This window comes from Cygnus atratus, chromosome 20 (genome assembly GCF_013377495.2).
Source record: "Cygnus atratus isolate AKBS03 ecotype Queensland, Australia chromosome 20, CAtr_DNAZoo_HiC_assembly, whole genome shotgun sequence".
Lineage (NCBI taxonomy): Eukaryota > Metazoa > Chordata > Aves > Anseriformes > Anatidae > Cygnus > Cygnus atratus.
Window position 1 is genome coordinate 9,043,438 of NC_066381.1, and position 19,117 is coordinate 9,062,554.

A 19,117-nucleotide genomic window follows, 5' to 3' on the forward strand; every position below is an offset into this window, starting at 1 on the left:
CTAATTCGAAAACCAAATAGAGCATTAACCTCCCACCTCCAGCTCCTCCAGGAGGCTTGGATACTGTCAGACTCCGCTTCTGGAGGCCCAGCAGCTTGGCAGCGCACTGCCCTGTGGGCCAGTGGGGAGCTTGGTGTCGCTCACACAGCAGCGAGCGGAGCCACAGCCACCAAACCCACCCAGAAGTGAAACGCAGAACTGAAGTGGGACCTGGATGCCTCCCCCCTTGCCCCTGAGCTCTCTTTGGGATCAGACACAGAAAGCGGGTTAGAAATTTTGCAATGAAAACAAAACAAAAGCAAACAGACACCACCCTTCCATTCCTTAACTGAAAGCAGCCAGAATGCGCTCCGGGGGGGGTGTGCTGGCTGCGGGTCTGTGTTCAGTTCAGATGTGGTGTGTGAGCTGGATGCTATTTAATGCTTTCTAAATGCTTTTGTAAAGGCCGAGTAGCAGTGGGATCCCCCTAACTTTAGCCATTTACAAATGGGAAATCTAGCCTGGCTGAGCTGGAGTCCTCTATGAGTGGAAAATATCATCGCCACAGCATGATTCATCCCCTTTTAATCTAAGTGTCTGATCTCTCTCCGTTGACTATAAAAGGAGCCCAGCTGACCAGATTAGCATATATCCAAATTTTGGGCATTTATGTGCTAACTCAGCCTTTTACAACCGGGCCCTGTATTGGCCATATCATGTCCTATTTTTAAAACTCTAGGAGCTCGCGGTGTGCCACGGGGTTTCGCAGAGCGCCTGCGCAGCACTGAACCTCAGCTGTGAGCTTTACAAAAAGCCTGACGGCTGCGTGCGCCCTCGTCTGCTTCCATCTGAACATTAAACCCTGCATTAGTTACGGGTTCAAGGCCCCTCTACCTTCCGTGCATGAACAGAAAGCTGTTGGAACAATTCTTGTAGGAGTTACTTTCAAAGCTGCCTTAAATCAATAAATATTGCATTAATCAAGAGACGTGGAGGAAAAATGGTGCAAAATAGAGGTGGTGATTATTCACTGAAAAGGACATTATTATTGTATTATTATTTGTATTTATTATTTTGTATTATTATTATTATTATTTGTATTATTATGTACATATTATTTGTATATATATGTATTATTGTATTATTATTTGTAAAACAGGCAAAAGATCCAGTCCAGCTTGGCATGTGGACTCTGGGCTCATGACCCCATAAATTGTAGGCTACAGTGGCAGTGCTCATCTCGTGGTGTTGATTCAGTGTCATGGTGAGGAATGACCCGAGTGTTTCACCTTATGGCTGCCGATACCCTCAGACCCCTGCGGCACCACCCCCCCCAGCCCTGTATGTCACCACTGTACATGAAACTGGTCCACACATAAGTATGGGAGCATCATTTTGCTGCTTCTGTTATAACTACTTTTAACTTCAATCTAGCAGTGCTCATTGTCCGTAAAAAAAAAAAAAAAAAAGAAAAGAAATACTACCAACAAAAAAAAAAATTTAGTCTTGCAGTGGGCAGTTAAAGTTTGCTGGTGTAGCTATGGCATGGGTGTAAAGGGTCAACTGTTAATTTTGGGCAAGTGTTAATTGGTATAATCAGACAGTAGGAAACAGAAGACAGACGCGGCATCCAGTAATTCACCACGGAACGTTTTTATACTAATTATTGAAATGCACCCAGAGACAGTTTATAGTAGTAAAATGACTTTATGTTCTGATATGTAAAATAAAATGTCCATGCTATGTAACAAACATTTAAAAATTCCACACCACCTGTATCTAATGTGGTTTCTAATAAAGATTTATCTGTAGTATATATGTTTTTTTATCTAACCAATTCTTAGTTTTTACATCAAAGGTGTGTAATAAAAAAAAAAAAATCTTAAATAGATGTCTTTCAAAAAAAAAAAACTTGCAACATTCATTTTTATTAAGTATTTCATTCGTAAAAAGCAAAGCTGAATTGGACACGTGGCCTGCATTTGTGATATATATATATATATTTATATATATATATATAATATATATATGTATATAAATAGCTATTCAGCATGCAAAAATTGTAGTGATTTCCAAAATCCGATTACAAAATCCACACCAGTCACACACATCGTTTGCTGAATGGGTGTTTAGGACTGTCCGGGTTGAGGCACGACCTCCACCTTAGTGGCCTCAGGGTTGTCTCACTGCGAGCAGCTGCCCTCATTCATCAGCCTCTCCTCATTGGAATGGATCCATCCAAACGCAGAAGCACCTCCCGACTTCCAAATTCGTATTTCAGCTTTTTGCCTTTGCCCAGGTGGGAAGCAGGGGCAAAAAGCTACCACCAGCCCGCTGTTCACGACTAAGGCTCAAATACTGCGCTCTTTAGTGGAACCAGACTCCCAGCACCATTTCTGTGCTGTCACCTCCAGGTAAGCCACGGCAGCGCCAGGACGCTCGACGAGACGGATGCTGCACACTACAGGCTGGAGCAGGAGGCAGCCCCTGCTCCAGAGCTTTTTGGGTGAAGTCGATGGGAGTTTGGGTCCATAAGGAGCGCAGCTTTCTCTGCCACGTGTGTCGGCTCAGCGATTCTCTCGGCACTCTGTAGGCAAAGCCAGCACTGGAGTCAGTTCAAGATACTTCCACGGTAAACAATAGTAGCAATGTATACACTGGTTACAGATTTTTTACCTGTTCTACAAATATTTGTACACTGTAAAGCCTGACAGGTAATGGGAACTCTTCCCACTCCCACCCCCCAATTAAAAACCACTTCTCTATGCCTCCTTTATGCTGAAAACAATTCTTTCTGAGTTAGCTGCAGAAGAAAAAAACATAGCACAAAAGGCGCATTTCAGCTGAATACGAAAGAAATCAAGGACCAGCAAATACAGAAATCGTTTCTGGAAAGTATTAGCGACTTTTAAGCTTAAACTTCATAAATATATTGCAATAAGCAAGTGTGATTCAATCAATGGATGAGAGTCTGAAGACACTGGGTCTGTTCCTAATGCTGCAATTAATCTGCCGTTTGGCCTGGGGCATAGCGTTTTGCTTCTCGGGCTCCCACAGCCACGAAAGATGGTGCTGTGGGGGGAAGAGGAGACGCTTGTGCATCGGGGCCTGCTCTTCTCCACGCCATGCTCCAGCTGCGCCGGGAAGCCACTGGAGCAGCACCGCAGCTCCCTGAGCCCGCTGCCCCGCACCCGGCACCCGCACAGGCTCCACCACTTCAGGGGAAAGGGAATTTCTGCAGACGGAAAGAGCCCGGTAAGTGCTGCTACGGCAGTCCTGGAGCTACGCGGCAGAACAGATGGCGTTTTCCTTTGATTTAGGGGATTCTGTGACTTCGCGAACCAAGTACCGTAAAAGTGAAGCTCGTATTTTTCCACAGTAGCCAAAATTTGCTTACGGATGTTTAATGTTATAGGTGAAAGCAAATGACCAGCTACTTCACTTGTTAGTCGTGAAGATGGTTTCTACTGGATCAGTAACGAAGACGCAAGAATTAATTTATTCGGAAGTCAGTGAGAGGCTGATGAATCCAGCCCTCCGAGACAGGAGTCGGAATGCTCCGTGTGCCTGGAGATACGAGCTCTGCACGCACACAAACCCCTCTGGAAAGGCACACTCGTCTCACCGAAGTGCAAGTTACCCACAGGTATCAACACTGGCTTAACACCGTCCGGGAGCAGTAACACGAACTGTGGCACCCCTGGGCCCGCGGAGTCATCCGTCAGTCCAGTTCTCCACAGTCCCCATTCCTGAATGGTACTGCAGCGACGACTCCCTCGACAAGGAGAAGCTTTGGGAGTAGAGGAATTCGTTGGCCGCATTTAGGTGCGGAGAGGGGGGCTTTCTCTCGCACACAGATGGGTGCACCCTTTCCCGCGGGAAGGAGGAAGGAGGGACACGCTCCCGGACCTGAGACTGGGACAGCTGGTTGTAGACGCTGAAGTGGCTGTTCCCTGGGGGCTGCGAGCCCTGCCCCGCGATGGATGGGAGCCGCGGCATCATGGTGGTGGCAGTGAAGTGGGCGGGGAAGGGCTGGTAAGGCACAGTTTCCATTGTCTGAACACTGTAGCTGGTGTAAGGTGCGACAGAAGTCCACATATTGCAGCTCAAGGGGGGAGGCGGAGGCGGCAAGTCGTCCACTGCCGGCACACCGGCGATCTCGGCCCCAGACCCAGAGTACATACACGCTTCCCGCGGAGTCACCTCGCTGCAGTAGGAAGGGCTCAGCATCTGCTGGTCGTACGGCGGCGGGGAACGAAAGTAGTGATCGTCTCCCACGGACGAGGAGGCCTCCAGGTAGGAGCGCTTGCAGGGCAGGTCCAGGTGCCGAGCGCTTTCTGTGAACAGAGAAATCAGTGCTCAGGAGCAGCTCCCGGGGCGGCAGCGCTCAGCCACAACCCAGAAAGAGCCGCTGGGGTTTTTTATGAAGTCCCCTCAGAATCCAAGCACGCAATCTGGGATTATTCCGCTACATTACCGGTGCTCTTTTTTCAGATTAATTTGCTTAAACTGTTTTGCTTTGGAAAGACAATGTACAATATCACAATGACATTGTGTTGCAAATGTCAGAGTAATCCCATCAGCCTCAAAGCACTCTGATGACATTTATCAGGTTAAGTAAGTGACTTGGCCTACTACTCTCACATCAGAGATTACTTCACGTTCACCCAGATAACAGAGGTCCATGACACTGCTGCAGCGTTACCCCTGACAAATTCAAGAAGTCTCTCAGAGGGTCTTATCACAGCCTTTCTTCCTGTCATTGCAAAAATCACCATACATTCCCCAGAGATTCATGTCAAAAGCTGCAGAAATATCTTGAGATAAAAGAGACCTTTACCAACCGCCCGTCCCTCCCCTAGGCCTCATGCTCAGAAGCAACAACCCCATTCCTGTGATGGCCACGGCGGTGTTCGCCGGCCGCCTTCTGTTAGCTGTTAGGAACACTCTCCGGATGAATTTGTGAACTCATCTGCAGATTAAACATCTGCTAAAATTACACATTTGCCTTGCAGTCCTCATTACTGGTGCTGTTAGATTCCTCATTTGCCCACGATCAGAGGATTCTCACAGCTTAAATAAATTAGCAGCCAATGAGACATGCAAGTAGAAGGATTTTGCTGGGCAGAAATTTTCCATTTAACTTAAAACGTGCCATGATCTCATCTGAAGCTGGACTAAAAGGAAGAGAATGGAGCTACAGTTCGCTTAAACTTAAGAACGAGTTGATAAGGAGGAAAGGATGCTTACACACAGCCACCAGAGTCCCACTAATCTGCAGACATCGAGATAACTGCTAATGGCTTCATCCTGGAAAGTGCTCAATGTGTGCAACTTCGTTAATGCTAATGGCAGTGTCAGGACATTTCAGGATAGATAAGGACCCCTCCAAACAAATATTACTAATTCAGCTGATTCTAGCAAGCTATAATTTTCCAGTGTAGCTTCATTCCATTTGAATTATGTGTTCTGATTGTTTTGTTTTTGTTTTGTTTTGTTTTGTTTTTCAGCTCTGACTCCAGAGGCTGAATTTGCCTTCTATAGGACAAAACCACTAACAAAAAACTTCCCAAAAACTCAGCTCCAAAACACGTTGGTCACTTTGCAGATTAAGGCCTAAGAGTCAGATAGAAAACAAACTGGAATTAATGGTAAGCTTTCAGTGCCCATGCTTTTAGGTCTACTTGCTCTAATATTTTTCTAGCTGTAAATTCTAGTTACCTCTTCTTTTTAGGCAATGATAGAAGAGCCCTGAATCTCTCTGTGCTGTGAAGGTGTTGAGTGGCAGATCTTGAGTATCTGAGGCTGCAAACTGCATGTGAGCACCATTCTCATACTGATAATGCTGAAGGGTCTGGTGACTCCCGTGAAGTGGGTTAACATCTGGCTTTGTTGAAAGCTGGCCGTGACTGGACACCAACCTCTGCCTCATGATGCTTTTGGAAATTACTGGATATTCTTTGCTAAAGGAGGTGAGAAAAATTATTACCGGTTAGACAGCAATCAGCATTAACAGAAGGGTGAAATATTAGTTTGGCTTCCTTAGAGCGTCCCCATCCAACGACTGCAATACCCTTTGCCAAGCACGATGAGCTCACCCTCACCACACTCCTCTGGGTGTGGGCAGGCATGACGACAACACGGACTGTGTCACTGAACTAGAGAAGAGCATTTCAGAGGTATAAGGGCATTAAGCGCCCCTATGCCCCCAAATACAAGAAAATTGGGTGCCCCCATGGCATTTGAAAAATTTCTTCAAAGAAGTGCAGCACATGGTTGTATTCACACCTGTGCACAGACACGCACGTGATGGGATGCTCTCTAGCTACTACCAGCCGGGCAAGAGGAAGCCCCGTGGAGCCCCTCCTGTCCATGTGTCCCTCCTGTCTGTCTGTCCCTCCTGTCCACCCACCCATCCTCGCACGGCCCCGCCGTACCTTTGCAGTCGTGCCACGCGCAGGTCACTGTCGTCACTTCCCCTGAATCCCTTAGCAAAGGGGTTGTTCTCAATTTTCAGCTGCGTTATCTTTAAGAGAAGGAAACCAAGCAGAAAGCATTTGAAAAAAGATCACTTGGTCATTTTTCCTCTGTGAGAAGAATCATAACTCAAATGGTGCTTTGCCTTTGGGCAAGGGAAAGGTGCTGCCTTTTGCAAGAGCTGCCTTTTCTCCCGAGAGATACAGAGCAAAATGGTCAAAATACCTTAAAATAGAATAGACTTAGTATTGGTGGAGCTCAGCTTTTGTAATGGAACTGTGAAAGATCTGCCACTTCGTGAAAATGCTGTAAAAAAAAAAAAAATCTCTGTGCTGACGTGAAATTTCCCTTTAAAAAAAACACCAAACAGTTCACCTGGCCAACAGCCCCAGTAAATACAGCCTTCCCTTGCCAACCCTGTTCCCGGCCCCTTCCTTTTGTAAGGCGAGCACAAACCAAAGCCTTACAGCTGTCGAGAACGCTGGGGAGAGGTAAGTACGTGTCCAGTGTCCACTAATAAAAAATAAAATCGAGCACCTCTTTAATAAAGGATTTTGCATAGATCAACGGGCAGCAACAAAGACCACCTGAGAGGTGACCTTACACCAGCCTGCATCCGATCTTAGGGGCGAGGGTGACAAGCAGGTTCTGCGCTCAGATGACTTGCCAAGAGCGTTGCTATAGCTAATGACCACACGTTTAGCAATGCTGAAAAATAACCAACACCAAAAAACTCCCCAGAAAAGAGCTGGCTGCTCTCGGTGACGGGGGAGGAACGTGTTGACATGTGAATTTAGGCAGCCGTGAGTGCTGCTCCTATCAGTGCCGGGGGGGGGGGGGCGGGGGTGGTCTGCGGGGCACGGGCTGCATCCAGGGCCCAGCACGGGTGCTCCCAGCCCCACCTGGCCCAGTTGGGGCCGTTCCCATGCCGCCAGTGGCGCTGGGGGCAGCTCCCCCCCAGCTCATGGGCCATGAGGTGTGTGGGGCATTCCCGGCCCCCGACCAGCCTCGGGTGCACGGCATCACGGCGTTCTGCTACATAGTGACCCTAGCGCCCAGCCTGGCTGCTCCCAGCAGCCCCCTTCAGACACGACACATTTTAACGAGTTTGTTCCTGCTGAAAAAATACGTTTTTTTCCATTACTTCACGTTTTTCTTTCTCTCTTTTTTTTTTTTCTTAGTAATTTGCAATTGCTGTTAGTCTGGGCGACATTAGCGATCCAATGTCTGTTTGTACAGCGAATTTGGAGGTGTAATCCTGGCCCTGTGGACACCGGGGGGAGTTTTCCACTGACATGAGCAGCATCAGGGTGTCATCTGTCCTTGTCACAGCGGTCCCCTGGCTTCATGTGGCCCAGGAGGGAGCTTTGGGCAACCTGCACCTGGGGTTGCTGGCCCTCCGATCCCGGAGCCTCGCAGTTCCCCCCTGCCACAGAGGCCCTCGGGTTTTGCTCAGAAGGCCATCCACTTACTGGGACACGTCCTGCTGGCTGGGCATTCCTCAGCTAAACATAGTTCTGCGGTTTGTTTTCTAAAAGATGCCCAGACTGGCATTTCAATCGTTGATGCCCGAGGGAATAAGCACAGCCATCCTGCTGTTTCTCAGTGGCTGCGATTTGTAGGGAGGGCGGCGAGCTCGTCCCTTGCGCCCGGCCGCACCTGCGGGGCCACCCCATGAGGTGTTCACGTGGTGGGGACAGTGGAAGTATAAAGTTTATGAAGCACTTCGGGAACCCTAGGGATGAAAGGCCCTATTGACCTGTGAGACATTTTAAGGGGGTATTAAATAAGCTCTTTCGAGCCTTTTTTGGTTAACCAGGTTTGGGCAACCGGTCATTTTACACCAACAACTACAACTTTTCTAACAGGATTCACTTTGGTGTCCAAATAGGGACCTCTTTTCTCTGTCTTTCCATACTACACACACCCAGGGCTCTACTCCGAGTCCTTTAACTGGCTCACTAATTGCAAAAGCTTGCAAGGACTCTGAGCTTCGAGCATCAAAGGGCATACAGGCATCCTGCTTGGGCGGAAAAGGTCTGGTCAGGTTATTGGGCAGGAAAAATTTCACATATGTTTCTGCTCCTGGAGGATTTTTCTATGAATGTCTAGAAAAAGAGCTGGTCCTCTAACAAATGGCAGATGACAGAGTCGGGGCACCAGGAGGGCTCTGGCGATGCAGCACACCCTGTCCCTTTCTTTACCAGTCCCAATGTGCTTCAAAAACTCCGTCTGATCAGCACCCCCCTAGCCCTGTTTCACAGGAACAAAAACCAAAGGGAAGAAGGTGCTCGTGCAATCAGGCAGGCAGGCAGTAGTGGCCTGGGGAGCGCAGCCTGGAGCCCCTTCCTCACCCTGCAGCAGTGACAGCGTGCCTGCTGTCACAGGAATGTGACAATCAACTGCCTCTCCTGCTCGTCACTTCTTTTGGCTCAGTACCCACCGTTGCCAGCAGACCATACCCCACCACTGCCCCTGTAAAGGGAAGGGGCAAACAGCCTGGCAGGGCACGATGCTTGTGCCCCCTCTCCACCACACACCCCATGCAAAAACCCCACTGCCAGGACACCGGGCACCGAACCCGCTGGCACCACCTCGCTGTAGGGCTGCGCTGCAGGAGCCTGCCTGCCCTCAGCTGGGCAGCCTCAGCTCCCCGGGCTGATGCAGGAGGGAAGGAGGCACTAGGAGACACAAACACCACTTTTCCCGGTCCCACCGCCCGAGCCCTCTGCTCCCCCCTCACCCCTCAGCCCACTGCTGGCACCGCCGGCACCTCCTGCCGCTCATACGGGAGCGTGACCTGGTGCTGCCCCTACCACACCACATGGAAAAGAAACGGAAAAAAATAAACCCTGCAGTTAGTGGGCATCCAGAACCAGGCAGAAAGGGCAGGAACAAGCCCTTTGTGTTTTATATCCCCCCAAAAAGGAAAACACAGACACCCAAAGCCCCTCCTGCCTTCATGTCCTAACCACAGCGCAGGCTCGTAGCTGTTTTTTTACGGTTACATTCCTTGTGTGTCTCACTAAACACACATGCTATAATTACTTTTCGCTGCAGATTTATGAGCAAGCTTTACCAGTCATTATTAGATTTGCTTGCTGTTTTGAATGACATCTTGGAGTTTATGAGCGCCCCGATTCATTAGTCCCTGGACGAGCAGGGCTTGCCAGGATGTTGTTACCCAATGCTTTTTCATGCTTCTCCTTAGCTGCATCCTCCCGGCTCTTCGATTGTGCTTAATGCTTGCAGGGCTGGGATGGGAACTGGTCTTTTAAAGCAGGAGCTTTCAGTAGTGTTACAGACCCCAGCCACCCTCCTCGGCCGGCCCCGGCCGAGCACAAACCCCGCTGGGCACCCACGGAGGACTGAAACTAGGATCACGCAGCCCCAACCCAAGCACCTTCAGACCCAGATGTGCCGTACCTTGTGATTCTGGTAGGAGGTCACCGAGATAAAGGAGGTCTCCGGGAACACATGGGTGCAGAAGGCCGTGTTCTTCGAACCGAAAGCGTTGTTCTCATCCGCCTTCACAATGTGCAGCCGCGGTTGGTATTTATGCATTGAATTAAGAATGATCTGGAAAACAATTGATGCTAAAGTGAGCAATTCAATTTTATAAAAAAAAAAGACGAGCCTTGGCTACTTGACAGGCTTTGCTAGCAGGACACAAAAGCCCACTAGCGCTAAGCTCCAGCTTTGCTTTCAAATTGTGGGGTTACATAAATGTGTATGAACCAAGGCAGAGAAGGTATCTGCTGCTCTGGTGAGAGCTGTTATGCTGAACTTAGAGCTTTTCTACTAAACTCTCATTTTTCTTATTGCTATTGGACAGAGTCAGCCTGGGTGGAAAAAAAGCCATAAATTTTTTTCCCAGCTCACGTTGAAGCTGCACAATATATATAATTCACCAGCGGACTGATCCATAAAGTTTCCTAATAAATTCTTTACTGAGCTGAAAAATACACAGTTTAGCAAAGGCAAAAAAAAAAAATTAAAAATCACAGAAACCACAGGGGGAAAAAGAAAAAAAATCTTTTATCTGCTGCTAAAAGAAAACTACAAACCAGCAGGGTTTTCTCCCTCCTGGCTGTGGAGCTGACCACGCGGGTGGCTGGGGCCAGGCACCCTGTAGCCCCCTGCAGCTCTGCAGGTGGGACATGGGGACGGGCGCAGGGGGGTGAGGGGAGGCGAGGGAGAACCGAGGTCCCGGGATGCCCTCGCTGGGGTTTGCTGCAGGAGGGGCACTCATGGGGCTGCCAAAGCACGGAGGGGCCACTGCAGCATTGTTCTGCCACAAAGAATGGAAGTGCCCGCGTGTCCCAGAAAAAGAAATAGAATTTCTTCTAAGGAATGGAATGGTTTTAGGAGAAGCCTTTATTCCTCTCTCTGGGCAAAGAAGATTCTTTGCGTGCTTCTCGTTTCCTTAGCACACCACACTTCAAACTTTTCTCCCCTCTCTCCAAATGCCTCAAGGAGCCGCTCCCGGGGCAAGCTTGTCCTGAGCCCAGCCGGCACCCAGCACCCAGAGCGGCTGCAGGACACATCCAGCCCACTGGGGACATGGCAGAGGATCCGGCAGGGAACTCCAGCACAGGTTGGATCTTCAAGGGCTGACGGAGAAACAGGCGGATGATTGTGGGTGCATGGATGGACGGACGGGTGGATGGACGGGCAGGCAAAGCCAAAAGCAGCAGAGCTCCACCGGTCACACAAATTGTGGATTTAGCCGATAATAAATGAGGATTGCTAAGAAACGGAAGCCGTTTGCTCCAAGCCTGGCTGTGGCATTAGCGCACCTCCCCTTGCTCAGCCGAGCGGAGGTGCCGCGTGGGGCTGTAACGCCCTCCGCCTGCCTGCACGGAGCTGCCCACGGTAGCCGGCTGCGTTATATACCACTTAAACGCAATTTTTATTGTTGACATTTTCCAGACAGCCCTCCTTGCTCCCCAAGAGAGAGAATGAGGAATTTTTGGCATTTTATCAGCTTTGCATCACGTCTCCGAACCACTTTGCAGCTGTTGATATGCGGGCTGGAGAGCGGAGGGTCGGCTCAGGTTCTGGGTTGCAGCCTTCTCTGCGCTTTCATGTATCAGCCTCTCGTAAAACCGCCGAGATGAGCAGCGCCAGAGGGCTCGGGCTTTCATGGGAAGGGGCACTGAAGCTCTCAAATCTCAGTAACTAAGCACTGAGGCCAATAACTACGGATTGTCTGGAGCAGAGGCTGAGCTACGCTACGCTTTGCTCACCTCCTGTCCCTGGCTGCCCAGGCCTGGCAAGGTGACTTGGGCCCCCAAGTCAGAGCAAGTCTCCAGCAGACCAAAGAAAACCACCTTAACCTGAGAATTCCAAAGGAATGGATGAACAGCCTGTCTCCCAGCTCCCCCTCCAGAGTACCCACGGGGCCATGATGACCCCTCAAAAAAAATATCCTTTTTTTTTTCTTTTTGTTTTTGATAACCTCTTTAAGCCCAAGGAGTCCAAACAATTCCCAGAATTAACAAGATGACTTCTTGGAGCCTGGAAGAAGCCTCCAGGAAAGGATTTCTGACAGATGCTCATGGTTACAGCTGTGACTGCAAATCCGCCTGGAGGTTCATTTTGAGCCGCTTGATATTTGTGAGCGAAAAAATATATCTAAATGGTATATATCGTTATATAATGTGTAATATAATATTATATTACATATATTGTGTGCATATATATATATATTATATATATATATACACGCATAATTATCTACAATGCTGCGTCTGAAGGTGCCCTGTGCAAGCACAAGCCTGGCTGAGGTGCTTCACAGCCCTCGGCCTTCCTGCTCCAGAACAGCAGCAGCATTATCTGCCAGAGGGGGCTTTAGTGCCCGTCTTGCTCCAACCGACCCACCATGGTCCCTCCCGTGGATCCAGGCATGAGCCCACAGCTGCGGAAAAGGCATGGGCAAGGGTGGCGAGGGCACAGCTTCCTGCGAACAGCTGCCATGCTCCACACTCCCACAGCTGATGTTTCACATGCTGGAAATTGAGGAATTGCACATGGAGGCGGTGCCTGCACAAGTAGCCCCCCTTATTTATGCTTGGCTTAAAGGCCGTGTGTCCACAACCCTTGCGAATCCTTCCAAAAAGCCTCCTAAACCCTAGCTACAAGCCCCTACGCCTGTGCAAAGTGAAATGCCAAAAATCCAGGATAAATAGTTTTAAAGGCTGCTGTGGAAAACTGGTCGTTGGCTAAAAATACGCAAAACAAATGTAAATTCCACTCCAGTGACGAACATCAGTGGAAAGATTAACTTAAAGAATTGTAACAAAAAATGAAAAGTATTTTAATTGACGGGCCAGAGCTGGGCCACACGGGGATGCTGGAGTTATGCGTCCCTGTGTCGCGAGGCCGTGGGGGACTGGTTCAGGGTCAGGCCTTTTTGAACTGTTTTCAGTACAAAATATGGACAGTTTGAAGAATGGTAGCTACTAAAGAGGTGTTTTAAAGAAGAAGGTAAATCAAAAAGATATCCCAATCAGGCTCCTCAAATCAGATGGCTAAACCCAAATTTGGGATCTGGAGGGCGATGTCCTTGGGCTCCCCACATGACACATGCCCATCAGACATGACAGACAGCCTCCAAATTCCGGGCTAAGCTTACACACACGGTGGGGCTTTTTATCCCCCCATCTCACTCATTTGTATTGATCACACAGTTGGCAGCTGGAACTTAGAGGGTGGGTTTTTTGTTGTTGTTGTTTTTCTGGCTTTCCCCGGTCAGCAACAAATGTCAAAAAAATGGTGTCATTTGCTCCTTCTATTTAGTGCTACTTAGGAAAACACTCTGTGAGCATCTCATCTTGTGTGCTGCTGAGTAATGTCAGCTTCGGGGCCTGAAGGCACTTGTCAGTTTGCAGGATGGGGCCCAAAGGCCAGAAGCTGGGTACAGTCCTGCCTTGCCTGTCGCAATCCTTGAAATCACCAGTAAAATGTATTTACTTTCATATGAAATTTGGGGAGTTGATTTAAGAGCGCTCCCTGTTTCTCTAAGGTATCAGATGTCATATGAAGCAGTGGTTGTTATGGCAACTGCCCTTTTTATATTGAATAGTAAATGGCTACGAAAAAGCCACATAATTTTATGGTCGCTCCCAGGGGATCACATAACTAATATAAAATCTCTCATTTTAATACATTTTCTGCTTCTTTCTTCCTTCCCTCTATTCTTTCTAAACTGAAGAAGGCTTTGAGCCGAGGCGGGACGCGGCGCGGCAGCACAAAGGCCCAGCCCCAGACCTGGGGCTCCGCAGTCCCGCCTGGAAAAAAGCCACAAAACCAGCCCTGGAAGAGGAGGACAAGGAGCCACGAGGCCGTGGCCTCTCAAAGCAGACCCAGAGGTACCTCCTCCCTGCTGGTGGGCACGGAGAGCCTGAAATCACGTCCCACCTGCCAGCTCCCCGCGCCTCCACTGCGTGCCGGGACCCCAGTGCAAGCAGCAGAACCATACCCCAGCCCTCGGGCAACCTCTACAGCAGCTCCAAAGTCTCCTGTCCCTCGTTCTGTCTGTTTCCAGTCAGCTTCAGGACTCTCCAGACCTCTCTCCATGCACAGAGCCGAGAGCTGTGCCCGCACCTTGAGCACGCTCTCCCCGCACGGCCCCGGTGCATGGGAGGAGCCGCCCCATGCCGAGCATTCATCCTGGCAATCCGCACAATGGGGAGAAGAGGGAAAGGCTGGAAAATCCTGGGAAAAGAGTCAACATGAGCTCATACAAATTGTTCCTTGCACGAGGGCCAAAGCTGCGATTTTTTTTTTTTAGTTTTCTTTTCTTTCTTTCCCGGTCCTTTTTTGTCTAATGTCAGCTGAAATTCATGGTGGTGATTCCCAAGCTCCTGATACAGTGATGCAGTGGAGAACTTCACTTCCACACTAACTCCTAATTTCCACATGGAGAGGGACGGGTGGGTGCCAGGCATGTCACCTGCCAGAGCCCCTCTGAGCTGCCCCGCACCACTCTCACCCACCGACACCAAAGCTCCTTTGCCTGCCGTGACCTTGTCACGTTCTCCTTCTCCAGGCCAGCTCCCCACCCAAGGCTGGAAGAAGATTTCGGAGTCTGATTCTAGTTAAACTGCAAAAAGCCACCACACTTGGCTGATATAGACCAGCAAAGGAAGAACAAAAAGATTTAACACAAGAGATGCAAGTCTCCCTTCCAACCCAGCACCCCCTGGCCCATTCTTGCCCAGCTCTTTAAATGACACGTGGATCTGCTCATCCCTGCGCAACTCGTGCTGGGCCCTGCCACACGTAACCCTGCTCCGCACAGCAGCCAACACAAAACTTCATCTGGGACCTTCCCATGTAACTGGGTTTGGTCCGTGGTGTCATCCCCATGCGGAAATGGCTTGGCTGCAAAGTGTGAAGCAAACGAATACAAAGAATCCTAAACTGAATTTGGGGTTTTGTAAGAGTAAGAGGACGTGAACCTAATTAAAGTGCACCTGGCAAGCAAAGAGAGAAAAGTGCTAAAATTAAATGATCGAAAAGTGAGAGGGAAACCCCAAGTGTAGAGGAAAAAATATCTTTCAGTGATGAACATATAAAACCAAGAAATATGGAGAGAAATAACAAACTCGTCAGTAGTAGAGAATAAAGCTAGTAAATAATGGATTTGGGTCAAGAAAATCAAGCAATGTCACTTAAAATGATAGCAGAAGTGACAGACCACCCATAACAGCTCAGGAACCAAAGCAGCCCTGCCTGCTGGCAGCAGGTACAGAGCTGCGCTGACCGCAGAGGCAGGTGCAGCGTGCGCACCACAACCACGTGCAGCAGCTCAGTGCTGGGGGGGATTAAATTAATCTCCAGTGTCATTTGTCCCGGTCTCCACTTCGAATCTCCACTTACTTGTCCTTCTACTTGTCTTTTTTTCCACAGGAATATTTTTATGTATTCTGTAAAACGAAAATAATTTCCAATTGATCCGGTCCCAGCGGAAGCCTGCCAGAAATACTGATGCGATGCTATCGCTCTTTCCAAGCCGGCCTGACTGCAGCAGCCCATGAGAAAGGCTGATCCCTCTGGCAGGGGCTGGATTTCGGCGGAGTCATTAACAACAACAACAACAAGAGCAAAGCCCCCAACGTGCTGTGCTCGCTCTGCTGCGGTTTTCCAGCGGTTCTCCACGCCTACGTGCGCCGGCTGTCCATGGCTCCGTACGCTCAGAGCCTGCCTGCAGCCGGAGGAGGAGGGGGCTGCAGGTCAGAGATTATTTCCTTCCACACAGGTCGCATTTGGAGAGGCAGCGTCCCCTGAGTACCTCCTCTGCGGATGGAGTGCTGCATGCTGCCAGTCCTCAGGAGAACGATCCAAACCCAGCCGAACTTCAGCACTGCAAATGTCCCAGGTGACCACTCAGGAGTGACCAAACTGGAGCCCTCCCTGCTGCAGCACCAAAAGCTGGCACTCATTTAGTAGCTATTTGCATCGCATGCAAGGCAGCCTCATGCCCTCCCTCTCTAGCACGCACGGAGCACAAAAAAATGGAAGTCTGCCTTAATTAACAGTTTCTGCTGCTTCGTAGCAGCCCCCGTGTTTAAGGACAGTGCTTAACCCCTGCTGCTCGTCCCGTCCCCCCGGTGCCCAATGCTGGGAGCAGCGCACCTCCCTGTGCACCCAGCAGCATCGCAAGTCCCGGGCACTGCTGTGGGGGTTTGGGGAGCCAGGCCTGGGGCCGTGCAAGTGCCCCGGGGTTATTGGTGCCACCTGTGCCCTGGCACCACTGCCACATGCTCAGCACTGCACAAGAAAGGAAAGAAAATGATTTTCACTTCAGAGAGCTGCCAGTTTCAGCAGCTTCAATAACGCCTTGTGTCAGGAGACGGAAAAAAGCCCAAAGAGAAACAGCAAAAAAGCCCGATCGCTTCAGTGAGTCCCACGGGACAGCCACCTCCCCACAGCGCCAGTGTCCTGCTCTCACAGAGGGCCCGGGTCCATAAGGACTGTCTCACGGGCGCCCTCCACCCCGCTGTTTACATACTTGAAACCTCTGAAGAAAGTGGAATTCCATTCATGAGCATTTATCACTACGGAAGTGTTTGTCAGGACTCGCTCAATTTTTCCCCACACGCCCTGAGCTAACCTCCCGAAAGAAATACGAGCGTCCTGCTGTCCTTTCCAACCGAAAGGTTATTTTTGTGCATTAAACTACAGCTGGTGCTAGCTAACTGCTCCGTTAGCACGTGTTGTGACATAACCTGGTTCCTGATGAAGGAGCAATTCTCATTTTTCATCGGGAAACACAGCGAGCTGCTCCCTGGGCGGCGCATGCACAGCGGGCTTTGTGCGGGAGGTGGCACCGCCGATGCCACGGAGCCGTCCCCGTCCCCATCCCCGTCCCTATAGGCACAGCACAAGGGGACAAAATTCGGCCCCACAGCCACGGGCAGCCATGCGGGGGTACACGAGGCTGTACCCAGCCGATCACCTCCATGCGTGGAGGTTTTAAAAAAAATGCATTCATCTCAATTTTTCTCTAAGCGTAGGTGGCTCACAATGCTCTCTTCAGGATCTGATCCACCTCTCCGTAGCTGAACGTTACAGCGACAGCCGATTTCTTAATCCGTTCTCAACGTGAGCGTTTCTCAGTTGTTAAGCCCGGTGTGAAAGAAGCCTTTCATGGTTGAAAAATCCCCCAAGAGTAACATATACAGCCCGCACTCGGCTGGTGGTGTGCGAGCGGGCACGAGCCTCCCTGCCGCAAAACACGCTCGCTGCGGCTCACCCGGAGGGTTTTGCGTGCAGATTACAGAGCTCTGCACTTAATTTCTTCGTATTTAAAATCTGTAAATTTTTATTTGTCTGCATTGAAAAATGCCTCCTGTGCCTCCGCCTGTAACTCTAATCATTTACCACAAAAGATAACTGGCTGGGGAAAGAAGCTGGAGCGTGGTTTTGGAGACCAGCGCCCAGAGGAGCGGTTGGCGGCTGGGTTTTTCAGGATCAGTGTCAGAAAGCAAGGCTTTCCAGCACAGCCTGTAAGGCATCCCCTCCGACAACCCACGTAAATAATCTTCAGTCTAATTCCATGGGTTGCAGCATGGGCTTCAGCTCCACGGCTTATTAATTAAGCTGTTTAACTTGCTTAATTTAAGCCTCAATTGTAGCTACACTTCTCTTTATGAACTGCATCAAGCTGCTCGTCCATGATGTTAAGCAGCTATCACAGCAGCCAGAGTCGGGGCAGGGGTCTGATTTTCAACAAATTCACCAGAATGATGCAGAATTGCTGCCTGCCGTGAGGTGAGGCCCAGGCACCCAGTGCTCCGGCATGAGGACAGAGCCCGGCGGCCCCCGGTGCTCCAGCACTGAGCTCCTGGGAGCCTCATGCCACCCCGAGCTAGACGCTGCCTCTGCTCCCCACGCACAATGGGCAGGGGGGGTCTGGGGGCCGGGGTCTGGCTTGGCAGCTGCACACACACCCAAAGCAAGCACCGGCGGCAGCCCGGAGAAATCTCTCAGCATGGTTTTGAGGTTTGGAGAAAATCAAAGACAAAAGGAAATGGCAGGCAAGCTTCGCTGGAGCACGAGAAGGCAAACAAGCCGTGCGGCTTTTCTGACTTGTTTGTTTTAGGCAGCTTTAAGAGAGGGTTTGCAATCGCTGGGAACAAATTCCTAGAAATGAGAAGCTGTTATTTTTCATAATTTAATGCCCTCGCTGCCGAGCAGCAGGCAGGGCTGGGCGGGCCGTGCCGCACCGGGCAGGCTCTGCCTCTGTCCCAGGGACATCAGCCGCGGCTGCAACAGGAGCAGAATGGTTTTCAGGATTTCCTGCTATGAAAATTCACGCTAACCTAACCTAGTACTGAGTCCGGGTTTCTCAAAAGCAGACCATTAATTTAGAAGCCCAAAGAGGAATTGTCAGAGAAGTGGCTAAATCCCACATGGCGAGGCAGGTTTTCAATGCCTGAACCACACGGTGACCCAGGCACTTAGGACGATTTATTCCAGGCATTTTCCCAGCGGTGTCAGCCCAGCAGTGCTGGGCTGTGCTACAGAGCAGGACAGCTCCTGTGGCACCAGGGGACAGAGCCCTGCGCCACGCTGCAAAACAGAGACCCCTCTGTGTCACCAGTGAAGCTCCACAGGAGGGCATAGCACTTATCAGAAGGGGAAGAAGCCCTTCCCAGTGAAAATGCAGTGTTCAAATGGCAGTTAAAAAATGACAAAGTCGGGAAAAGCAAGCGTTGAAAGTTGCAAAAACAACACTGCACATCCTGTTTGTTTTACGGCCACATTGAACATCCTGTACGTTTTATGGTTCACATTTTACAACGTAAACAGCAATGTATTAAGCTACACAGCTAACCAAGAGAAAAAAAAAAACAAAAAAAAAAACAAGAGTACAGGAATAACACATACAAAACAAGCAGGTCGGTGCAGCTACGGACACCTGAGCTCTGCCATGTGCGGACTCTGTGTAATTTCTACTGTGCGACCCCAGCATAGCTATTTTCCTTTCATTTCCTTGGTGCTTTTCCCCTTAGAGCCGAGTGAAGGGGAGAGATGGCCTGTGATTAATAATGTCAGCATGAAATGGTGCCGAGGTGCCTTTGAAGCTCACACATGCTCCCCTGGGGTCAGCAGGCTGGGGCAGGGTCAGCCCCGTGCTGCTGCCAGGCCA

The 19,117-nt window shown here is 49.9% G+C and overlaps 1 protein-coding gene and 1 long non-coding RNA gene across 2 annotated transcripts in view; one reads left to right on the forward strand and one right to left on the reverse strand.

Annotated features, from left to right (window-relative positions):
• Positions 1-1,750: 1,750 nt before the first annotated feature.
• The window catches only part of TBX4 (T-box transcription factor 4), a 32,981-nt gene continuing 15,614 nt past the window's right edge, over positions 1,751-19,117 (reverse strand). The window contains exons 6-9 of the mRNA XM_035561159.2: positions 9,883-10,035; positions 6,417-6,505; positions 5,701-5,942; positions 1,751-4,316 (exon numbers count right to left, since the gene is read on the reverse strand). Coding sequence (XP_035417052.1) covers positions 3,694-4,316; positions 5,701-5,942; positions 6,417-6,505; positions 9,883-10,035 — 1,107 coding nt within the window. The 3' untranslated portion in view covers positions 1,751-3,693. The remainder of the gene's footprint in view (positions 4,317-5,700; positions 5,943-6,416; positions 6,506-9,882; positions 10,036-19,117) is intronic.
• On the forward strand, positions 4,130-5,848 carry LOC118255168 (uncharacterized). Its single transcript, XR_004780891.2, has 3 exons — positions 4,130-4,275; positions 5,490-5,630; positions 5,714-5,848. It is a non-coding gene; the product is annotated as an uncharacterized LOC118255168 (long non-coding RNA).